The 21,605-nt window shown below is 37.6% G+C and overlaps 1 protein-coding gene across 9 annotated transcripts in view; it reads right to left on the bottom strand.

Moving 5' to 3' along the window:
* The window catches only part of ELP4 (elongator acetyltransferase complex subunit 4), a 234,730-nt gene that overhangs the window by 140,542 nt on the left and 72,583 nt on the right, over positions 1–21,605 (bottom strand). For 7 of the 9 annotated variants that reach the window (XM_023646567.2, XM_023646565.2, XM_070274970.1 and 4 more), the window contains exon 6: positions 3,914–3,998. The exons of the other annotated variants lie outside the window; for them this stretch is intronic. In XM_023646567.2, coding sequence (XP_023502335.1) covers positions 3,914–3,998 — 85 coding nt within the window. The remainder of the gene's footprint in view (positions 1–3,913; positions 3,999–21,605) is intronic. 9 annotated transcript variants of the gene reach the window in all.

Here is a 21,605-nt window from a genome sequence, read left to right as displayed (position 1 = left end):
TTTCTGGGCAAAGGCAGAACCTGGCACATGGAAATAACTGGAAAATCATTACTACAATTTTAATGGGAAAAATAAGATTTCTCCCTAAAAGCAAAGACTTGGAACATGTGCCACTTTAGATGTGATTTCTGATGAAACAAGATCCTAAAATACACCACTAGCTATTGCTATGAAACACCACTAATAAAATTTATTAACCAACAAGTCACTGCCCAACACAATATATCTCTCTCCCTGATCACAGATGGAAGCTGAATCTGTGTACCCCTTGTTAGGGAGAACTCACTGACGAGAGCAAGTAGGGAAAATGAATCAAACCTGAAACACAGACGATGAAAACCTAAGGGGAGAGTAGTGAGTAAGATGAGTAAGACAGAGGCTTAGAGGCTAGACTGTGCAACTGAGTAGACGGAGGATTCTGGGCAAGACACACACATCACGTATGCCTCATTTTTCTCATCTCTAAAATAAAAAGGTTAGAACAGAACACCGCTCTATGAGACCATACAATTCTTCAAATATATAAAATGACACAATGGCCTGGATAACACCATAAGAATGAGATTACAGAAAGGAACTTAATGTAAGCACACGTGAGAAACACTCCTGACTCCAAGGAGCTGAAGCACAATGACACAATCAAGGCAGCTGGTCCAAGTTTCCTTCCTGGTTGCACTGAGGTTAAGACAGACAACCACCTGGGATACCGTGTGTTATGACCCTCGATGCTCCGTGAAAATTGTTTTCTTTTTATTTCTGCATTACTTGAATGAAATGAAGTAGTAAGATGTACCCAGGCATATCTTAGAAGTATAAGTAAGTTTCTGATGAATTTGTGCAAGATATCTGTGAAATATCATGGTTATTACTTTATCCATATTACTTGGGACACTCAGAATTTAAGTAAAGTGGCAAAAATAAGGTTCATTTTGTCATCCCTAAACTTGTTATCTTGTAAACTGTCGCTTAAGTTAGATTCCCAACAGAAAGAGCAATCTGGAAAAAGGGAGAGAGAAAATTTCCAAAAAAATCTAGATATCGGAATGAAATCTGAAGGTAAAAGGAGAGCAGCACCATACTGTTTATTTAGTCTGTCAATATTTCAGCAACTGAAGGTGGGCTGCGTTTTAACCCAGTCACCATTACCTACCACGTATCAAAGAGCAGCTGCTAAAACTATAACGAAAATGCAGAATCAGGAGAACTACAGAAGTCTAGTGACTTCGACAGACACATTGATATATGTGTAGAGAAAGAATAAAAATATTAAGACAAAGAACGAATGAGTGATAAGATATTTAAGTGAGGTAGGTACAAAGCAAATCAGAACATAATTAACTTTAATACTTCAACACAGGGAATACATTTATATTTTAAAAATATGGTGGTAATTGCAGAAACAAAGGCTGGATTACAAATTTCCTGAGTCACTCAGGACATACAATTCCTTTGCCACACTGTATAATAACGGGGCACACTCCGAGGGACAATGAAATTAAAAAAATAAACTTTTGCTGATAGTCGAACAATAAATAAATTTATTCCTATGAGAACATCTAAAATATTTAACCTAGTATTCTAAGTAAAATCAATGCTCAAATTTCATTTTTATTGTTTATTTCTTAGATGTTTTAAAATCAGAAATTAAAAACAAATGAAGTTGTGGCAGCAATTTGTAAATGTCTCCACTCCAAATATCTTCACAGATGAGCTATAATATTTTACTTACTATCAATGTTTATTTTACAGTATATAATATTCTGTTCCTTAGAATCTATTTCTACATATTGCCTCCAAGTAGTTTAGTTTATTTGAAAACGTAGTGATAGAGAAAGGAGGATGAAATTTTCAATTTAAAAAGCAGGATTTATCTCAGTGTCAAAATATTATTTTGACTCAGAAACAATACTTTTTGAAGTAGTGCCTGACAGATGCACTTTTGTGGCTTCTGGAATTCATCTAAAGTTTCTGAGACAAACACATAGACTAGGTACTTTAGCAAATGTTTCAATCTATAATTTAACAGTATGGAAATTCATTAACTATATTTTAGTTCCAATAAAACTGGAAATATATTTTTATAATAACTTACTGTTATATTTTAATCAAAAGATTTTTTTAGCATTCTTGGTATTCACCATAGAAATGTCTATCTCAACCTTGTTTAATCTTTATGAAAGTCAATAGTTACAGAACCTGTGGTTCAGACAGCCAAACTAGCTCCAGTTTGCTGTCTATTAATGTTCATGAAATAAAATACTGTTTACTGAAAATGGTGTTGTTTCATACTCAAATAAACAACTAAGAAAACAAACCTTTCATTCCATTCTAATAATAGCTTATTTAGGAAGGGTTCTTAGGATGTGTGTCTGTATATACACATATATGTGTGTATGCAGACGTGCAAATGCAAGTATACGTGCATCTCTCTGCTAGGGCCTTCGCCTTTTTGCATTTTATAAGATTTCTTCTCTTAGAAGATGTGTCATCATCCTGCAAGAGCAGCAGCTCTGCACACGGGACCACAGGAACTGTTATGACATGCCTGTTTCCATAGTTACCACTGCGAGTGGAGAGAGGTGTCTGTCAGGGACCAATTTACCTCTGCAGAAGGGCATTGCCACCAAAGAGAAGACATGGTGCCCATTAATCTTAGCTAGGATCACAAATGAAGCAACAAGGAGCAAAACAAAATTGTACTAACTACCAAAGGCCATCACAGAAACTGTAACATACTTGAAAAGCCATCTATAAATGAACATCTGTGCTTCACTACACACATAAGCATTTTCAACCTGCTATTAAACTGATGATCATGATAAATTTAAACATTACTTACTCTGCCTTGCAAAAAGTGTTAAATATAGCAGTACAATCTATAAGATTTAAAACTCTATGAATTAAGAGCAAACGTAATTGATAAAGCCAAAAATAAGATTTTGGCTTCTTTATCTTCTTCAATAAAAATAATGGTGATCTGGAAATACTTCTGCTAAAATAACATAAACGAAATGCAAATCTTTTAGCAGCTATGGTGATTAAAATCACTGAGGAAGAATTCTGAAAGGCATGATATTTATAAATAAAATTTCCCCTATTTTGTTCAAGTTAAACTAACTGGAATATCTTTAATAGTGGGAATTTGAAGGACGTTTTTAAAAGTAGAGCAATAGAGAAATAGTTAAATTATAAAATAGGGCCGGCCCGGTGGTGCAGCAGTTAAGTTTGCACGTTCCGCTTTGGCGGCCCAGGGTTTGTCAGTTCGGATCCCGGGTGCAGACATGGCACCGCTTGGCAAGCCGTGCTGTGGTAGGCATCCCACATATAAAGTCCAGGAAGACGGGCACGGATGTTAGCTCAGGGCCAGTCTTCCTCAGCAAAAAGAGGAGGATTGGCAGCAGATGTTAGCTCAGGGCTAATCTTCCTCAAAAAAAAAAAAAATATAAAATACTTTAACATAGTAAATAAAAATGCATTTTTATTCAATGAGACAACTCAAAGCATAATGCAATAAGAAATAAAATCTTAAAATAACTAATTCTTACAAGGTAATTCAAAATTAAGGTCTGAATGTCAGAAGAATAAAAAATTTAGAGAGGAAAGCACAAGTCTTGCAGAATTAAGAGTAATTTTTGAAATGTGGCTATTTATTAATTCTGGGTACTACAAATACATATTTAAAAATAATTAATATTGACAATGTATGTATATGTCTTATGTGTATCGACTGAGAGAACTTAGCTGAAATTAACAGTCAAACTAAGGCTGCCTGTGCTCTGCTTATTCAGATCTTCTGTGCTTGGAAACAGCTCATTTACTGTTGATTATTTTAAGACCTTCTCGGTCTACCCCTAGAGAGTCTGAAAATAGCATTACATACATGATGATAAAAGGCTTTGAAGGTACTCAATACCTGGGGATTGGATCCATCAAATCCTTCCTCACATATGATGTTCTGAATAAAGTGAAGCAGGCTTCTGTAGCCGTGGGTCAGAGAACTGTTGAGAAGTGGTTCAAACAAATGGGCTTGTTACATAGGAAATATAAAATCTAAGCTACAACACTAAGCAAATAATTCAAAGGTATACATTTATAAGATTAATTAAATATTATAAAAAAGGAGCCAAAACACTATAAATAATTCCAAAATATAAAGTCAATACATCCAGGGACTAAATTACAATGCCTTATATTAACGAGCTCAGTGTTCTTGACATCATGGGAAGACAAAAATCTGTGGAGACTGAGATGACTTAATTATGTCAGGCTTAGTTAGCGCCAAGAAAATTAATGATTTAATGAAGCAACCTAAAAGATGAAGCCACTATAGCTTTTCAGAAGCAATCACAGATAATTAACACATAGTTAATGAACTGCTTTGCCAAGTACACCTGAATCAATGTCCTGATCACCTGAGCTCAACTTGCATCAGAGTTTTAATTTGCTTAGAACAAACTGCTAAAATAACAGTAATTCATGGGCTGGCCCCGTGGCCGAGTGGTTAAGCTCGCGCGCTGCGCTGCAGGCAGCCCAGTGTTTCGTTGGTTCGAATCCTGGGCGCGGACACGGCACTGCTCATCAAACCACGCTGAGGCAGCGCCCCACATGCCACAACTAGAAGGACCCACAACGAAGAATATACAACTATGCACCGGGGGGCTTTGGAGAGAAAAAAGAAAAAAATAAAATCTTTAAAAAAAAAAAAAAATAGTAATTCAAACGCTTGATCTTTTAAGACAAACGAAGACCAGTATAAGCTCCACTTCATTTGTGAAAAGACAATAAAACATATGAATTTAAGAAGATAACCTAAACTAAGTTATTTCCCACACGAATTTTAGCACTGATGTTACTATTTTAAAATATTTTACAAATGCTATGAAACACCTCAAGGAAAATGTAGTAACAGTGAAGAAAATCTGCTTTAACATTAACTGAATTTAAGATTCCTCATAATGGACAACTTGTGTGCTATGGCTAAACATTAAATGACATGATACTGAAGTTCACGAGTACAGCTATTTCAGAGACATTGAAGTGCCTAATGCTGTAAAAGCTGTAGGACCTTAAAAACACAACAGTTATTTGCTTTACTATGATGCTAAGTAAAGCAATGACATAGGCAGAAGAAACGCCCTAAAGAAAGAATGAATTATAACTGGAAGCATACATGTAACATTAAAGAATACAAAAAGTTAGGAAACCTAGCAGACTGCTTAGTGTGCAAATCAACAGTAGGTGGTTCAGCAAAAACATATGCACATCTCTGTAAACATGCTATTGAATACTCATACTTAGGCCAAAAGTACCTATCTAACAAAAACGAAACCAAGACAAAAGAATGCTGTTCCGCGCAAAACAAATATGGCTCCAACTGAAGGATTTGGCAGGATGGTTATTTCTTGTATAGTTTTTTCTCCATTTTCAATGAACATACAACAGATTATAGGAACACATTTTTTTCTAGTCTCATGAGTGAGGCAATACATCTATAAATAATGGTATTTCATAAGGAATATCTTAACACATATTTGTCTTGGCTAGCTCAACTTTCACAATACGGGGCTACTGTTTGAACACAGCAGATTCAATTCCTGTGCAGGTCAATTAGCTTTGCACACGGGGTAAAATCGACTCCAAGGTCCCTGATTATGAAATGAACTCCAGCCAACCATTGAATGAATGTCACCATGGGTTAAAGGAGGGTGCGGACGAAGAATACATGGGCGCATCCTAATCCACAATAACGAACCTACTTGAGACCATTATTATCTCATATATGAAAAAGTTTCTTAAGCATTTTTCCCTCTGCCCCAATTGTTCGACAATAAAATCTGCCTTATATACTTGGTAGTAAATTTCTTATCTGAAGGGACATTAAACACCACACATATAAATTACTTCTTAGTTTTTTAGTTGCCACGATTTATTCAAACAACAATGATCTGTTATTTATTTCATATTCTCACAGTCTGTTAAGGTAACTATAGTAGACCTAAGATTCTCTTCAAAGGTGAGGGAGGTTCTTTCGATATAAGAACAAAAATGAAAACATAAGGCCAATACATCTTAACCTCTTCCTTATTTAACTTGACATAAAACAATCCCATCACCAACAACGCTTAGAACTTTGTAGTAAAATAAATTTCTCTAAATCAATTAATTTCTACTTCGAGAAGGAAATAAAATGGGAAAAAACCAACACATTTAGGTGTATTAATTGAGACTATTTATTTTTGGATACATGGGATCAGAGCATTTAAAACTGAACTAGTTTATATGGTACCGATATTAGAATACTAAGTATTGTTAATCTCCATGAGATATCTATAATATTGTTTTTGGCTGAAGATAAATATCTTCTATCATCATCTAAATTTTTAAAATTAGGCCCCTTTAATTTTGAGGCTTCATCTTTTACCTTTTTATTGTTGCTGTTCAGCAGTCTAGTAACTCAGAAAATAGGAGTCTGCAAGGAGGGAACCTGGTTACAAATGTGACCCTGCCTTCCTTACTAGTGTTACCAGATATTTAACAGAGGGCAGGCTTGTCCAAATATTTAAAACATGTCCCAAATGCAGCACATTTCAAATCATGGACACTACGTCACCTGATATTCTTAATTTTCAATAACTTTTATAGCAACATGATCTAGCTTGAGATTCCAAAATTTGTCTTTAAGACTATAACAGCACAAAGAATATAAAAACAACCACTAGAAATTTAATTTTTACTTTTAAAATATCAAGCATTTAAAATTTTAATTAAAAAATAAAATTGTTGCCCGTGCATTATTCATGCGTCTGCTTATATTACCATGTTGTTTGACAGGAATTAATTTTTTTATATTAATATACAAACATGGATAAAAGGGGCCCAATGACATAAATGTAAATCTATATTCTGATAACCGAGTTTACCATTTTTAAAAAAGTTGATAGGAAAAAAATACGGCTTTCGTACCTACCAACATCCACCCTTGCCTGATTTTCAGGAAGAGGTCTAAGGGACGTTCACATCAGAGAACTTTAATTTATATCAACAAATGGCATTAGTTTTCCTGTGAAAAGTAATTTTGTCATCAATCTCATTAAGAAACACTTAAAAACTCTGCTGTAAGAAATAGATTCAGATCTGGTATACCTAGGGAAGAAATCAAGTCGATAATAAATAATTGCTGTGCAGTTTCTCAAACAACGGACAAAGGAATACTGACAAAAGTCTTAGAGTGATCAAAGAATAAAGGCAATAACAAAAAAGCCTGGGTAACAGGAGACAAGATCTTATTTGTGAAAAGATAAATGACAAATATAAAATTAAGTATACATGAAATTAACCAGTTGATAAGTGAGAAGTTTACTCATAGATGGTAAGCTTTTGGGTTTGTTTCTAACAAGACTACCTGATTTTAATTTTACCAACTAGTAAAGTGTCTGGTACCTAGTAAATACTCAAAACCCTGAGCATCTTCACCACATTGGATCAGCACAGCAACCTTGTGAGGTAAGTGCAGGCATCACCTCCACTCATGCTTCAGAAACCGAGACCACCAGAGGCTAAATGATTTGCTCAAGGCTGCACAACAATTAAATGACAGAAGGGGCACTTCAAACCCAAGTTTTCTAAACTGCTTTTTTGTCTAAACTAAGAGAAAATCTCAGAGTGGGATCCAGACTCAACGAAAGTCTGCAGGGTTCAAATACACAAATGTGCCTCAGACGAGGTTTAAACACGGCTGCAGTCAACACAGTTGAGGGATCTGGGCACACAGCTCTCAGAAGACATTCCCGTTTTGGTTGCACCTGTGAGACTTTCACCCACAGGCCTCACTTGTATTACCTTGGTGCATGATATACAAAGAAAATCCAATATGGAAAAGCACAGATTTGCAAATACATAAACTAGAGACCAGGATAGCAGAGAAAAGCACGCTCAAGATCTGAGTTCTGGTTCTATCCGCACCAACAACTGCAGCTAAATGTGTGATATGAGGCAAATTCTTTAATTTTTCTGTCTAGGTCTCAAAATGCTCTCATCTGTGAAGTGAAGAAATTGTAATAGATAACCTCTGCTGTCCATTCTGACCCAAAATTACATGGTTAAAGAATGGTTTTTCTTTTTCTTTTTTTTTTAAGACTGATTTTTCTTATTAAAATGATTCATTGCTGGGTTTTTAAAAATAAGAACTTCTGGTGCATTTAAATATTTATTTAACTACTTGATAGAAATACTTAGGAAGAGAAACTGTTGGCACTCCCAATTAGGATTAATTTAAAGTGAAGATGAAGCATCTTTGACACTATTCGCTGATCAATGAGAAAATACGACGTGTATTGCCAAAATTCTATTTATACATGTATTTCAGGTACTCATCTATGACAAATAGTGAGATACACTTATAAGGCAGTAGACACAATATCAAATGTGTCAACCAATTGTGTAAAATAGTTTGCTGAGCTAGTTTTATTAGCACATAATTCGCACATGACTATAAAGACCGTGAAGTCTATTCATAAGTAATTTTCAAGTTAAAAATTCCATTACTATTACCCTGAAGGCTGTCATTTACAGATTTTTCTTTTCTGATGCTTTTCACCTAACAACGTTGAGTTTGATTCTCTTCACCACTGATACTCAACTAAGAGAAGAACACAGAGAGACTAGGAATATATTAGGGGCACCAAGGAGGGCAGTGACCAGCACACAGCTCTGGGCCACAGCTGAGAAATACTAAGAACGTGAGGACAGAAGAACTGCATGAGTAGGCTGATCAAACCACTGTCTGACAGCAATACCACTACGAGAGGGTATGATCTTTCATGAAGAATAATTCAGTTCAACATTACTCTGATTTCCTTTGATTACTGATATAAACAGGTCATTGGATTCTGTCTGCTACCCATCATTACTGCTGTCATCTGTCCAACCTTGGGTCATTACTCACCTTTCAAATACCCTTGCCTTTCAGTTTCTTGACCTCCTCTCCTCCAATGATCTTGTCTCCATCCTCCCTATGTGCTCACTCCTACGGTCATACCTCAGACCCTGCCATTATCAATAACTGCTATCCCTGTACAATCTCAACTCATGCATTCCCCTCCTCACCACCACATTTTCTATCTTCCCACCTGGAGCCTCTGTGCACTCATTTGACTCCACTGAGACCTCCATCCCATTGTCTACCTCCTCTTCACTCCCCTTGATATAGTTTTTCAACTAACTAACCATCTTGATCCACGGTCAATCCTTACCTTCACTTCCTTGCCCTTCTCATGCTTTGTCTCACTTGCTCAGCAAAACTACCATTCTGGTTAAATCCAACTCTCTGCCCACTCCACATCTGTCTCAGTGCAGCTAAAAACGGTGGGGAATGCCCCATCCAAGTGGACTGGTCTCCCTGTAAATTCATGACCACAAACTTCAACAGGCCCTTAAGACTCCCTGGCAATCCCACTGTACACATTCTCACTCTCCTAGATGACTTTCTCATACTTTCTCCTTTTTGAACAAACCACCAATATCTCTTCCCCCATCTTCATTCTCAGCTTATGACCTCTCACTGAGAAAACAGAAGCAACCAGAAGAGACACCCACCATTATATCTAAATACTCTCTCCTCCCACTTTACCACAGGTGAAGTATCCACACACCTGCACTGAGCCAGGACCTCCACTTGTGCACAGATGGCATCCTGTAGGAAGTCACTCTCATAACCCTCCCCTCTCAATCTGGCATCATTTGCTTTCCTTTTTCACTCAATGCTTTCTATAGCCTATAAACATACTGCTTTCTCTCCCTTTTAAAAAAGTAAAAACACCTCCTGCCCCATTTCCTCTGCCAGCTTCTACTCTATTTTATTCTCTTTCTCTGCACCAAAACTCCTTTAATTTTTTCATCTTTGGTGTCCCCGATTTCTCTCCTTACCTTTTCCCTTAAATCCTACTAGGATTTCACCACCATCAGTCCATTAAAACGGTCACTATCATGGTCACCAGTACTTTCACTGGCTAAAATCAATGGATCCTTTAATTTTTTTTGATAACTTTATTGAGATATTAATTCAGATACCATACAATTCATCCATTAAGAGTGCGCAATTCAATGGCTTCTGGGTATTTACAGAATTATGTAACTATTACCAGAATCAATTTTAGAATATTTTCATCTCTTTAAAAAGGAATCTTGTACCCATTAGTATACCCTTCCAACCCTCCCATGTTCCCCAGCCCTAAGGAACCACTAGTTTTCTTTCTGTCTCTATATATTTGCTTATTATGGACATTTCATATAAATGGAACCATATAATATGTTGTCTTTTGGGATTGGCTTCTCTCACTTAGCATGTTTTAAGGGTTCATCCATGTAATAGCATGTACCAATATTTCATTCCTTTTATTGATGAATAATATTCTACCATATATCGCTGTATCATATTTTGTTTATCAATTCATCAGCTGATGGATATTTGGGTTGTTTCCACTTCTAGGCTTCTATGAATAATTCTTCTATGAACATTTATGTACAAGTTTTTGTGTGGACATGTTTTCAGTTCTCTTGAGCATATACCTGGGAGAGAAATTGCCGGATCAAATGGTAACTCTATGTTTAACTTTTGGAGGAAATGCCAGGCCGTTTTCCAAAGCAACTGTACCATTTTACATTCTCACAGTGTATGAGTAGCATATGGGTGCTCTGATTTCTCTACAACCTTGGCGACACTTGCTATTATCTAACTTTTTGACTCTAGCCATCTTAGAGAGTGTGAAATGGTCTCTCATTGTGTTGTTGTTTTGTCTGTTTATTTTTTCCTTGGTATATCTTCATTTGTCATTTTACTTTAAATATTTTCTTGTCCATATATACTGTGAATTTATCTTTTGTAAATAGAATATAAGTAAATTTGTAATACAACCTATTTTTTTCCCTTTTTCTTCTTTTCTTTTTTTTAAAGATTGGCCCTGGCCCTGAGCTAACATCTGTTGTCAATCTTCCTCTTTTTTCTCTTCTTCTTCTCCTCAAAGCCCCCCAGTACATAGCTGTATATTCTAGCTGTAGGTCCTTTGAGTTCTGCTATGTGGGATGCCGCCTCAGCTTGGCTTGATGAGTGGTGCTCGGTGCGTGCCCAGGATCCAAATCACTGAAACCATGGGCCACAGAAGTGGTGTGCGCGAACTTAACCAGTTGGCCACGGGGCCAACCTCCCTTTTTCCTTTTTAACTGTGGTAAAAAATACATAAAGTGTATCTTTCAGTAGTGTAAGTATATTCACACTGTTGTGCAACAGATGTCTAGAACTTTTCCATCTTAGAAAACTGAAACTCTATACCCACTAAATAACTCCTCATTTTCCCCTCCCTCCAGCCCCTGATCACCACCATTCTACTTTCTGTTTCTATGAATTTGACTACTTAAGACACCTCACTGGAGTGAAATCATGCAGTATTTGTCTCTTTGTGACTGGCTTATTTAACTCAGCATAACATCCTCAAGGTTTATCCATGTTGTAGCACGTGACAGAATCTCATTCCTTTTTAAGGCTGAATAGTATTTCACTGTATGTATATGCCACATTTTGTTTAACCATTCATTCTTTGATAGAGATTTGGGCTGCTCCCACCTGTTGGCTATTGTGAATAAGGCTGCTACGAACATGGATATGCAAGTATCTCTTGAGATCCTGCTTTCAATACTTTTATATACATACCCAGAAGTGGGATTGCTGGATCATATAGCAGTTCTATTTTTAATTTTCTGAGGAACTGCCATAATGTTTTTCCTAGTAGTTGCCCATTTACAATGTCCCCAACAGTGCACAAGTGTCCCGATTTCTCCACATCCTTGCTGACTCTTCTTATGTTCTTTTGATAACAGCCATCCTGATGGGTGTGAGGTGATATCTCCTTGTGGTTTCAACTTGCATTTTCTCTAATGGTAGTGTTGTTGAGTATCTTTTCATATGCATGTTGGCCATTTGCATATCATCTTTGGAAAAATGTCTATTCACGTCCTTTGCCCAGTTTTTAATCAGGTTGTTTTTGGTTGTTGAATTGTAGTTCTTTATACATTCTGGATATTAATTCCTTATCAGATAAAAGATCTGCAAATACTCTCTCCCATTCCTTAGGTTCCCTTTTCACTCTGTTGATTGTGTCCTTTGATGCACAGAAGTTTTTAAGTGAGGTAGTCCCACTACTTTTTGTCTATTTTTGCTTTTGTTGCCTATGCTTTTGATGTTATATCCAAGAAATTACTGCCAAATCCAATGTCATGAAGCTTTCCCCCTGTGTTTTCTTCTAGGATTTTTGTAGTTTTGGGTTTTACATTTATGTCTTTAATCCACTCTGAGTTAATTTTTGGATATAGTATAAGACAAGGGTCCACCTTCATTCTCCTGCATGTGGATGTCCAGTTTTCCCAATACCATTTACTGAAGACTGTCCTTTCTCCTTGAGTGGGGGGCTTTGGCACTCTTGTTGAAGATCATTTGACCATGTGTGCGAGGGTTTTTTCTGAGTCCTCTATCCTGTTCCATTGGTCTACATCTCTGTTGTTATGCCAAGACCACACCACACTGTTTTGATTACTGTAGCTTTCTAATATGTTTTGAAATCAGGAAGTGTGAGACCTCCAACTTTTTGGCTATTTGGGCTCCCCTGATTTTAAGTCCCTGTATGACTTTAAACAAACTAATTAAACTTGTTGTGCTTACTTCTTCATTTTCAAAATGGGGATACTACAAACTTCATAGGACTTTTGTAAGGATTAAATGAAATAAATGTAAAATGGTAATAACAGTAGCAGACAGAAAATCAGTGCTCAGTCATTGTTAGCTGTTATCAGTCCCCGTGGGATCAGTATAATATAGTAATGCTCGAGGTGCAGGATGAATGGAGGTCAGGCAGGATAACTAGATGGAACAAAGTATGCACCTAAGGAGGTAAGAAGAAATGGGGCTCGTCCAATGGTATCACCACAACTGCCAAGTGAGGAGCAAGCAGCAGTCTGTTAGCAAGTCTTCCAATCCACCTCCAGGAGGGAGCTAAGGAGTGTGTGAGGCACAAGACATACTGCCACTGCTCATTCACAGGCTGATATCTAGGGAGGAATTGATCTCCAAATATGTTTTTCTCAAAGGAAAGAACGGGAAGAGAGAGCTGATTGTCCAGATAAAAAATATCTGCTCAAGTAGATATATTTTTTCTCAAAGGTGGAAATAACTTTATTGATTTACTTGGTAACAAAAATATGTTTGTTAGACGAATTTCAAACATATAAGCAGAAATAACAATAAGGATGGAGGCCAAAATTCACTAAGCCCTTACTATGCCAGCCACTGTGTGCTAAGTGTTAAATCTTCATTATCTCATTTAATAATCCTATAAAGTAGTTTCTAGTATTATTACTCTAATTTTGCATCCTAAGAAATGTGGACCCAGAGAAGTGAAGTAACTTGCACAATGTCCTACAGCTAGTAAGTGGAGGAGCCAGAGTTCAAACCTAGATTGTCTAACCAAAGAGCCTCTACCTTAACCATGCTGTCTCAAGAAGGCTAAAAAAAAAAGGAAGGAAAATCACCCATTATTCAAACATCCAGAGAAAATGACTCTTAGACTGCTGATGTACAGCCTCATGGGTCACTTTCTACAAATATATCATTTATTATTATATTATATATGTTATACTCCATAATTTTTAAAAATCTTCTCACTTTGCTTGCAAGGTATTCTATTATTTGGATGCAACATAATTTACTCAACCAATCTATACTGACAATTCTTAGGTTGCTTCCAGGTTTTTAGTATGACACATAGTTACAATCATTCTTGTAAATACAGGTTTGTTAACTTGTATCATTATTTTTTTATGATAAATTTCTGGAAATGGTAAAATGGCAACTGATAACGTACACTCTGACACCTTTCCCCAGAATTGTTTTGACAATGTACACTGCTACAATTAACACGAGTGGTGTGTTTCTCCACACCATCACTAACACAGGGCATTATCATTTAAAATATCTGATAGTTGAAAAATGGTATCTCTTTGGTTTTTGTTTACACTTCTTTGGTTATTAGTGAGGCTTATGAGCCCTTTCTGTATCTTCTCGTGAGAACCTCCTGCTGATATCTTTTGCCCGTTTTGTACTATGGTACTCAACTAAAAAATGGTCTTAATTTACTAAAGACATATATACACACACACATATGCATACATGTGTGCTTGTATTTTCTAAGAATTTGAAACAAACTCAAATATAGAAGAGTTGCAAATACAGAACAAAAAACTTTTTTTCCTGTTCCCCTTGAGAATAAGTTGTTGACATGATGATCCATCACTTCTTAATCTAGGGTGTGATTCCTACAAACAAAGACGTTCCCCTATATAACACAACCATCCGACGTAGGATATTGATCTAATTAGGACATTGACACTACCATCTAGTCCTCAGATCCCATTCAAGCTTTTCCAGTTGTCCCAATATCATCCTTCATAGCAAAGCAACTCAGTTCAGAACCACATGTTGCCTTCAGTTGTCATATCTCTTTAGTCTCCTTCAATCTGGAAGTGCCTTAGGCTTTCCTTAACTTTCACGGTCTTGACGCTTTTGAGGAGTACAAGCCAGATATTTGGTAGAATGTTCCCAATTTGGGTTTGTCTGATGTTTCTTCATGATCAGTTTTAAATTATGTACTTTGGGTAGGAATATCACAGAAGTGTTGCTGAGTTCTTGTCACTGCATATTATCAGGTAGAATACAATTTGGACTAGCCCTGTTACTGATGACATTAACTTGATTAAAGTGATGTCTGCCAGGCTTCTTTACTGTAAAATTATTCTTTACCCTTTCGTAGTCAATAAATATTTTGTGGGGAGGTAATGTGAGGTTAGGTAAATATCTTGTTCCTCGGTAACTTTCAATTTATTTATATCAGTATGTACTCATGACTTCCTATTTCATAAAATGGGCTATAATCCATTACTATCATTATTTTGATGTTCAAATTATCTCCGATTTGGCCATTGGGAGCTTCATGGAGCTGGGTTCTGTATCCTTTTGACACACCCTCATCATTCTTTAAGCACTTCTAAACATAAAAAGATGTTAAAGGTGTATCTTTTTCTTTCTCCAGTGTCCTTGTTCCTTCCAATGAAGAATGGTATTTAGACATGAGTATTAAATAAACTGATTGCTATTTCCCACTCCAAGAGTTTAGGACATTCCCTTTTATTTTCTTGTATTACTTTTGTAATTTAATTTATTACATTTAAATCTTTAGCTCTTTGGAAATATAGTTTGAGGTGAGATATTAGGTAAGGATTTCACTATATTATTCCCAAATGATTAGGTTTTCCCCGCTAATTTGAAATACCTCCCTAGAACAATAATGATGCTTGTTTATCATAAAAATTCAAATAAATAAAACCTACAAAGAATAAAAGAAAACACCCAAAATCCACCACCGAGAGGAAAACATTGTTAACAGTTTGGTGAACAGATTTTAGGCCTCTCTCTGTACCAGCACTTCTTGTTCTTACTGAGAAAAACTATTAAGAGACGTTAAGAAGTTGCTGATAAAACCATTGCTCATTCTGAAGAGTATATTACCAATAAACAAATATAAGCAGGGTTACTTTAACTATGCATATATCTGTTTAATTTTGGCATTTCTCTCACAGCCTTTCAAACACTCATGCAGCCTCTGAGGGGATTTAGCTTCAGTCTTTCATGGGTTTATTTGACCAAATATCACTAAGTTTTTGAAACTTTAACATCTCCTAAGTTAGTGTTAGAAAAGAATTTGGAATAAGCTATGTAGAATTTTACATAAGAAGGGCCGTACTGCATATTCTATTACTACAGTCTGCTTCTCCACTCCACTCTATCTTGGATGCTCACCCCAGAAATCACCCCAGTCTCTTCTGCAGCAACAGCTGCTGCAGGGCCGCCCCTGCACAGACTCTCCCCGCAGTCTTCGCAGCCACCAGCAGCCTCAGCCCTTCACAAAAGCCACAGTGGCCACCACTGCCCCAGGATGACTGCATTTCCCCTGGAAGGCGGTGGGCACTCAGGCCCAGCTAAACAAAGCTGCCACTTGACTCTCTTCTTCAGTATTTGGGAGATTTGCTTGGTATCTGCTTTTGTTCTCCAATGTCACTTCCAAACCACTCCTCTGCTTTCTGGTAAAAACAAAACAAATGAAAAACTCGTGCTTTTTTTTTTAATCTAGCCAACCCTAAGAATTTCCCTTTTAAGTAGCTGTCTTTATCAAGCTCATGGACTTTTCCCTCTCTGCATTGAAGACTCTGTCCCTGGTTTACAGTCTGAATTCAAACATCTTCTCTTCCACCAACACTTCCTATCTCAGAAACTTGCTCTGTTCACTAAGCCGCGCTGCCGAGTTGGCGAGTCCACTGCCGGTCCCCGAGCCCCTCTCCTTCTCCTTGTAGGCCAACGGAAGTTGTCTCCAATTCATGCTTTCCCTGCCTGGAATTTGCAGTCCATCACTTTGTTCATTATTTTAATACCTTAAACTCCTTTGTGCTTTGTCTGTCTGCTGACTCCACCTGATGAAACATCACCCTGCGTGCACCTAGGAATCTTAGCATAGATGCAACAGTCACACAACCTGACAGACTGGTGCCCCATACATATCCGATTCTTCTCTAGTTGGTGTGTTCTTCCAGTCTATGAAACAACTATCTGAGATCTTGCCCATTTAACCCAAACTCCAAAGAGGTAACTAACTGTCCCTCAGTGGATGACCACACCTATCATTCTTGGAGTAAAGAGAAGTCACGAGTCCATAGCTTTGACAGAACTCAACACCTTGCCTCCAGAAGCACCAATCTATTTGCATTGACACTACTCTTTACCCCTTCCTTTCCCTCCAGCGGAGGAAATGTTATTACGTCTAAAAGGCCAATACTTCCATAGCTGCTTTGAGGCATCTGCTGCCTTTTCCAGAACACACACCACGACTCCCTAACATTTATTTAGAACTTGCCATGTATCAAGCAGCATTCAGAGGGTATGACTTTTAGGCCTGTTTTATGGATGGGTAACAGAGAGAGTGAGGGTTAAGGAATTTCCCCAAGTGGTTTAGTAACAGGCCCAGTGGCAAGCAGCTGGAAGCTGCTTCTTCCTCTTCTATATCTTCATCCATTCCCTCTCTATTGAATTTTTCCCATTCACATTTAGACAGAACAAAACAGAAACGAACAAAAAAATATTTCTCTCAACCTCTTCCAGCTATTGTTTTCTCTACCCTCAGGAACAGCTTTCCTAGAAGAGTGCCAGGATCCCCAATGAGCTCTCTGAACCCACCTTCCATGTGGCTCTTTCCATCACTCACTCTGTTCCTGCCTTTTAGCTGCTTGAACCTACTGGTTCTTCCCTTTCTCAGCCCTGATGCTCCCTCTGTCAGGAAGACATCTTGGCCCCTTCTGTGACTGCCTTTATTCCCGGGGCCTTGGCTTAAATGTTTCCTCTTCAGAGAGGCCTTACCTGAACACAACTCAAAGTATATCTTCCCCCCACTCCACAATTGTGCAAAATGTCCTTTTTTTCTTTATGTTATTTATCACCGTCCATAATTATAGATTGTTTGCTTTGTTTTCAAAACAGTTTTGTATGCTTTCTCCCTAGACTGTTGCCTACATATGGGCAGGGACAAGGGCTGCTTTGTTTACTAAAATAAACCTAGGGTTTAGCTTAGTGCTGGGCTCATCAAAGGTGCTCGTTTACAGAGCGTTCACATCAGAGAAGGTGTTCAACAAATACTGTTGGATATATGTTTACGTTTACTTACATCAGTAAATGGCGCCAGCCTAGTTCTAATGTCTGAAAACTGGACAGCATTCTTGATATTCCCTTTATCCTTTCTTTCCCCAACCCTAATAAGCCCAAAGAGATCAGAGAGGTAGCTAGCAATCAGATGAAGTAGGGCCAACTAGGTTCTCAAGGCCTTACAGGGCCTTTATTAGGATGTGGTTTTATTATCCTGAGATCAGAGATCATTGGAGGGTTTGAGCCAGAGTAGTGGTAAGAGCTGACTTATGCTGTAAACTGTACTATCTAATAAGATAACCACTAGTCACATAGAGCTACTTACATTTAAATTAATTAAAATAAAAAATCAAAAATTTCAGTGCCACATTTCAAGTACTCATTAGCTGCACATGGCTAGAGGCTGCTATAGCAGACAGCACAGATCCAGAAAATTTCCATCACTGCAGAAAGTTCTATTGGATAGTACTTTGTGAAAAGGTTCACTAGGCTGTTTTGAAGAAAAATAGGAGCCACCAAGAGGCAAGGAACAAGAGGAATTAGGAGGCTGTTCCAAGAGTTTTGGTAAGAAATGTGGGTGACTTAGATTGGCATGGAAGAGGTGAAGGTTGCAAGAAGATATCAGGATCTGGACATACTGAAGATACAGCTGACAGGATTTGCTGATGGACTGGACAAAGGGAGTGAGAAGGAGGGAGGAGTCAAGGCTCAAAGGAGTCACCTTATTGAAGGAAAAACAGAAATCTGGAAGGGTATCCACAAACAAGAGACAGTATGCCTATGGTGAAGACAACTAGAATGAGGGGTGCGGAGTGAGGTGGGAAATAATTGTTTTAAAACCCCATGTGCAGTAATGAAGATAGCAGGCCACACACGACCTGGGGAGTGAGAGGATCAACTAGACCCTGCGTGCCCAAAGGCCTGTGAAGGACAGAGAGCAGCAAGAGGCCAACAGGGAAGCAGGTAATTTCCTCTATCGGTCAAAGTGAGGCTCAGGATAATAGTCCTCACTCTGCATCTTCAGACATTATCTTTTCACTTTGATTACATCACCAGCAGGTAAGTATACAGCAAAACCCCTCCTCACACTTACATCTCGCCTTTCCGCGGTCTGAGACTTGCAGAAATACCTCACTCACTGTATCCTGCAGCAGTTTACAGAGCACTTCCAGAACCTGGTGATTTCCGTTCTCAACTTTCAGTCTTACCTGGAAAATTCGTTTCTCATGAGTGAATTTTCCAAGTGCAACTTCTGAATACACTCTGGTTCTCTGCTTCTCAGTCTAAGAGATCTGTTTTTTTGAAATAAAATATACTCTCACATGGCTATGTTTCAGTCTGGTTTCATCCCACTAAATCTTTGTGTTGAGAACAAGGCTACCAGTTATCACTATACTTTGTGCTTCAGTCCACTAATTCACCAATGATCAAGTCAACACCTACGCCCAAGATTCAGGGGACGGAGAGATGAAAGCACGCCTTTTTTTCTCAAGGATGTCCAGTGCCTGAGAGGGAAGACAGAATGCAGCAAGATGAACCATCACAGAGTAATGCGACAAGCGCCCTGACAGAAGTAGGAATAGAAGTAAGCAGATGGATGGGGCATACCTACGGCTGTCTAGGGAAATATCACAGAAGGCTTACACAGAGCTTCCGCTGAGGCTGGCACAGAGACGTGGCAGGAGAAGGAAAATGGGATGACTTCTAAAACCTTAAGTATTATTCCTCTCCTCTTTCCATTGATTTTCCTCTACAAATTTTCCCAGAAAGATAACTGGTTCTTTCAGAATTCAGTTGATTCAACTTAGTACAAAACTTTTAGCTAATATAAGAATCTACTAGCTATTGTTAGGACACGTATGTAAAAACAAAATCCTGAATTTCAAAGAAACACATCAAAACAAGTTCATTCTATTTATTACCAACTGTATTTGAACTCAGTATTCAAGACCTGACGTATCTATAATTAAAAAAGTAACATCTTACAATATAGTGGCTATATTAGTTGGCTTGGGCTCCCATAACAAACTACCATAGTCTGGGTGGCTTAAGCAACAGGAATTTATTTGGTTTCAGTTCTGGAGAACAGAAGTCCAAGACCAAGGTGCCAGCATGGCTGGTGTCTGGTGAGAGCTCTCCCCTAGGCTGCAGACACCCACCTTCCTGCTGCGTGCTCACGTGGCCTCTCCTGGGTGTGTGCCCATGGAGAGGGGAATTCGGTGTCTCTCCCTCTTTTTAAGGACACCAATCCTATCAGACAAGGACCAACCTCATAACCTCATCTAACCCTAATTACCTGCCAAAACCCAATCTCCAGATACCATCACACTGAGGATTAGGGCTTAAACATATGAATTTGGGGGCATACAAACCTTCAGTCTGTAACAGTAGGTTAAGCAGTATGTTAGTAGATTTGTTAATAAATAAGAAAGTTGAGACACCATCCATTCCCTGAAAAATGGCAACATCTTTCTAGTGAGGAAACAGAACGGTACTTGGGCAAACTTGTTAGCAAAGTTTAATTTAAAAAAACATCAAATTTTGAAAACTTAGACTACAGAAGTATTCTCAAAATCAGTTTTCCTATCATTGTTTTGTGACTCAGATTATCAGATTTATGGCAGTAAAATACCAAAATAAAATCATCTGAATAATATTATTGTGATATATCTCAGGTTTTTATACCCAAGCTTTATTTTGAAAGTTTAAACTGTATGTATGAATATTTTCCAGAGTCAAACCCACCAATAATTTTAAATTGGCTAATGCAAATTTTAAATGACCTTCAGTTCTTCTTACTGTAAAAAAATCTTTACAGGTTTCAATAGTGCCTTTACAAATTATGAAATTATATATAGTATCCTCACATACGATAGTAGGACACAGTGATATCATCTAGTCTTAATTACAGGAAAAGTATAGACAACTGTAAGGCTTAGCTTTACTGTTTTATAAATGAACCAATAAAGCTCATTTCAGTGAAATGAGCACACGCTTTTCATAAATTAAAATAAATCTCACATGGTAAAGTAGCCATTTTCAAAATTAATTTAATTACATGTTTAAAGTTTAATTACATTTAATTAAGCATTTAAGTTTAATATGAAATAAATGCATTATCAGTTAACAACTACGAAATGAAATACTGCCTTGATAATTAAAATCTATAAATTTTCCTATTCTGTGCAAAACTGCTAGTTTTCAAAAAATATTCTGAAAAAATATATTTTAAAGCCAAAGGACTAGACCCTCACAGCCGATCAACGTGTAATTCTCCCGGCACCCAGCCTCGTGGGCTGTCCGTGTGCCGCACAGTCAGTGGAGGCAGCCTGGGGCAGAGGAGAGCAGAGGTTTTGCAGACATGGGTTTGGGTGTTAGCTTAGTCACGTACAGCCTACGACAGCAGGAAAGCTACCTCAAGTTTCCTACAAAATGGGGACAGTATTACATCTCTCGGAGGGTTGTCTGGAGGATTAAATGAGATATCCCATGGTCAAATGCCTGGAACAGTGCCCGACAGGGAACAGGTATTCAACAAACGTTCATTCCTTCCTCCCTTTAGTTGCTGAATGAATGAAAAAAACCTTGTACTTTCTGGATTAAAAAAGTTTTATCCTTAAAATATATTTTTAATTACAAAAGTAAGATCATATTATTCTCATTTACTTACATCATACTTAATGTACATTTTACATTTTTCATTTGCCTAAGCACTCCATGAATGGAGGCAGCACAGCATTATTGCTAATCCAGGTTTCTAAGTCAGAAAGAAAGGACTTTGATTCTGGGTTCCACCATTCACTGCCTGGGAAATCAT

Source organism: Equus caballus, chromosome 7 (genome assembly GCF_041296265.1).
Source record: "Equus caballus isolate H_3958 breed thoroughbred chromosome 7, TB-T2T, whole genome shotgun sequence".
In the NCBI taxonomy this organism is placed as follows: Eukaryota; Metazoa; Chordata; class Mammalia; order Perissodactyla; family Equidae; genus Equus; species Equus caballus.
Note: the sequence above shows the minus strand (reverse complement) of the source record. Positions and strands in the feature narration are given on the sequence as shown.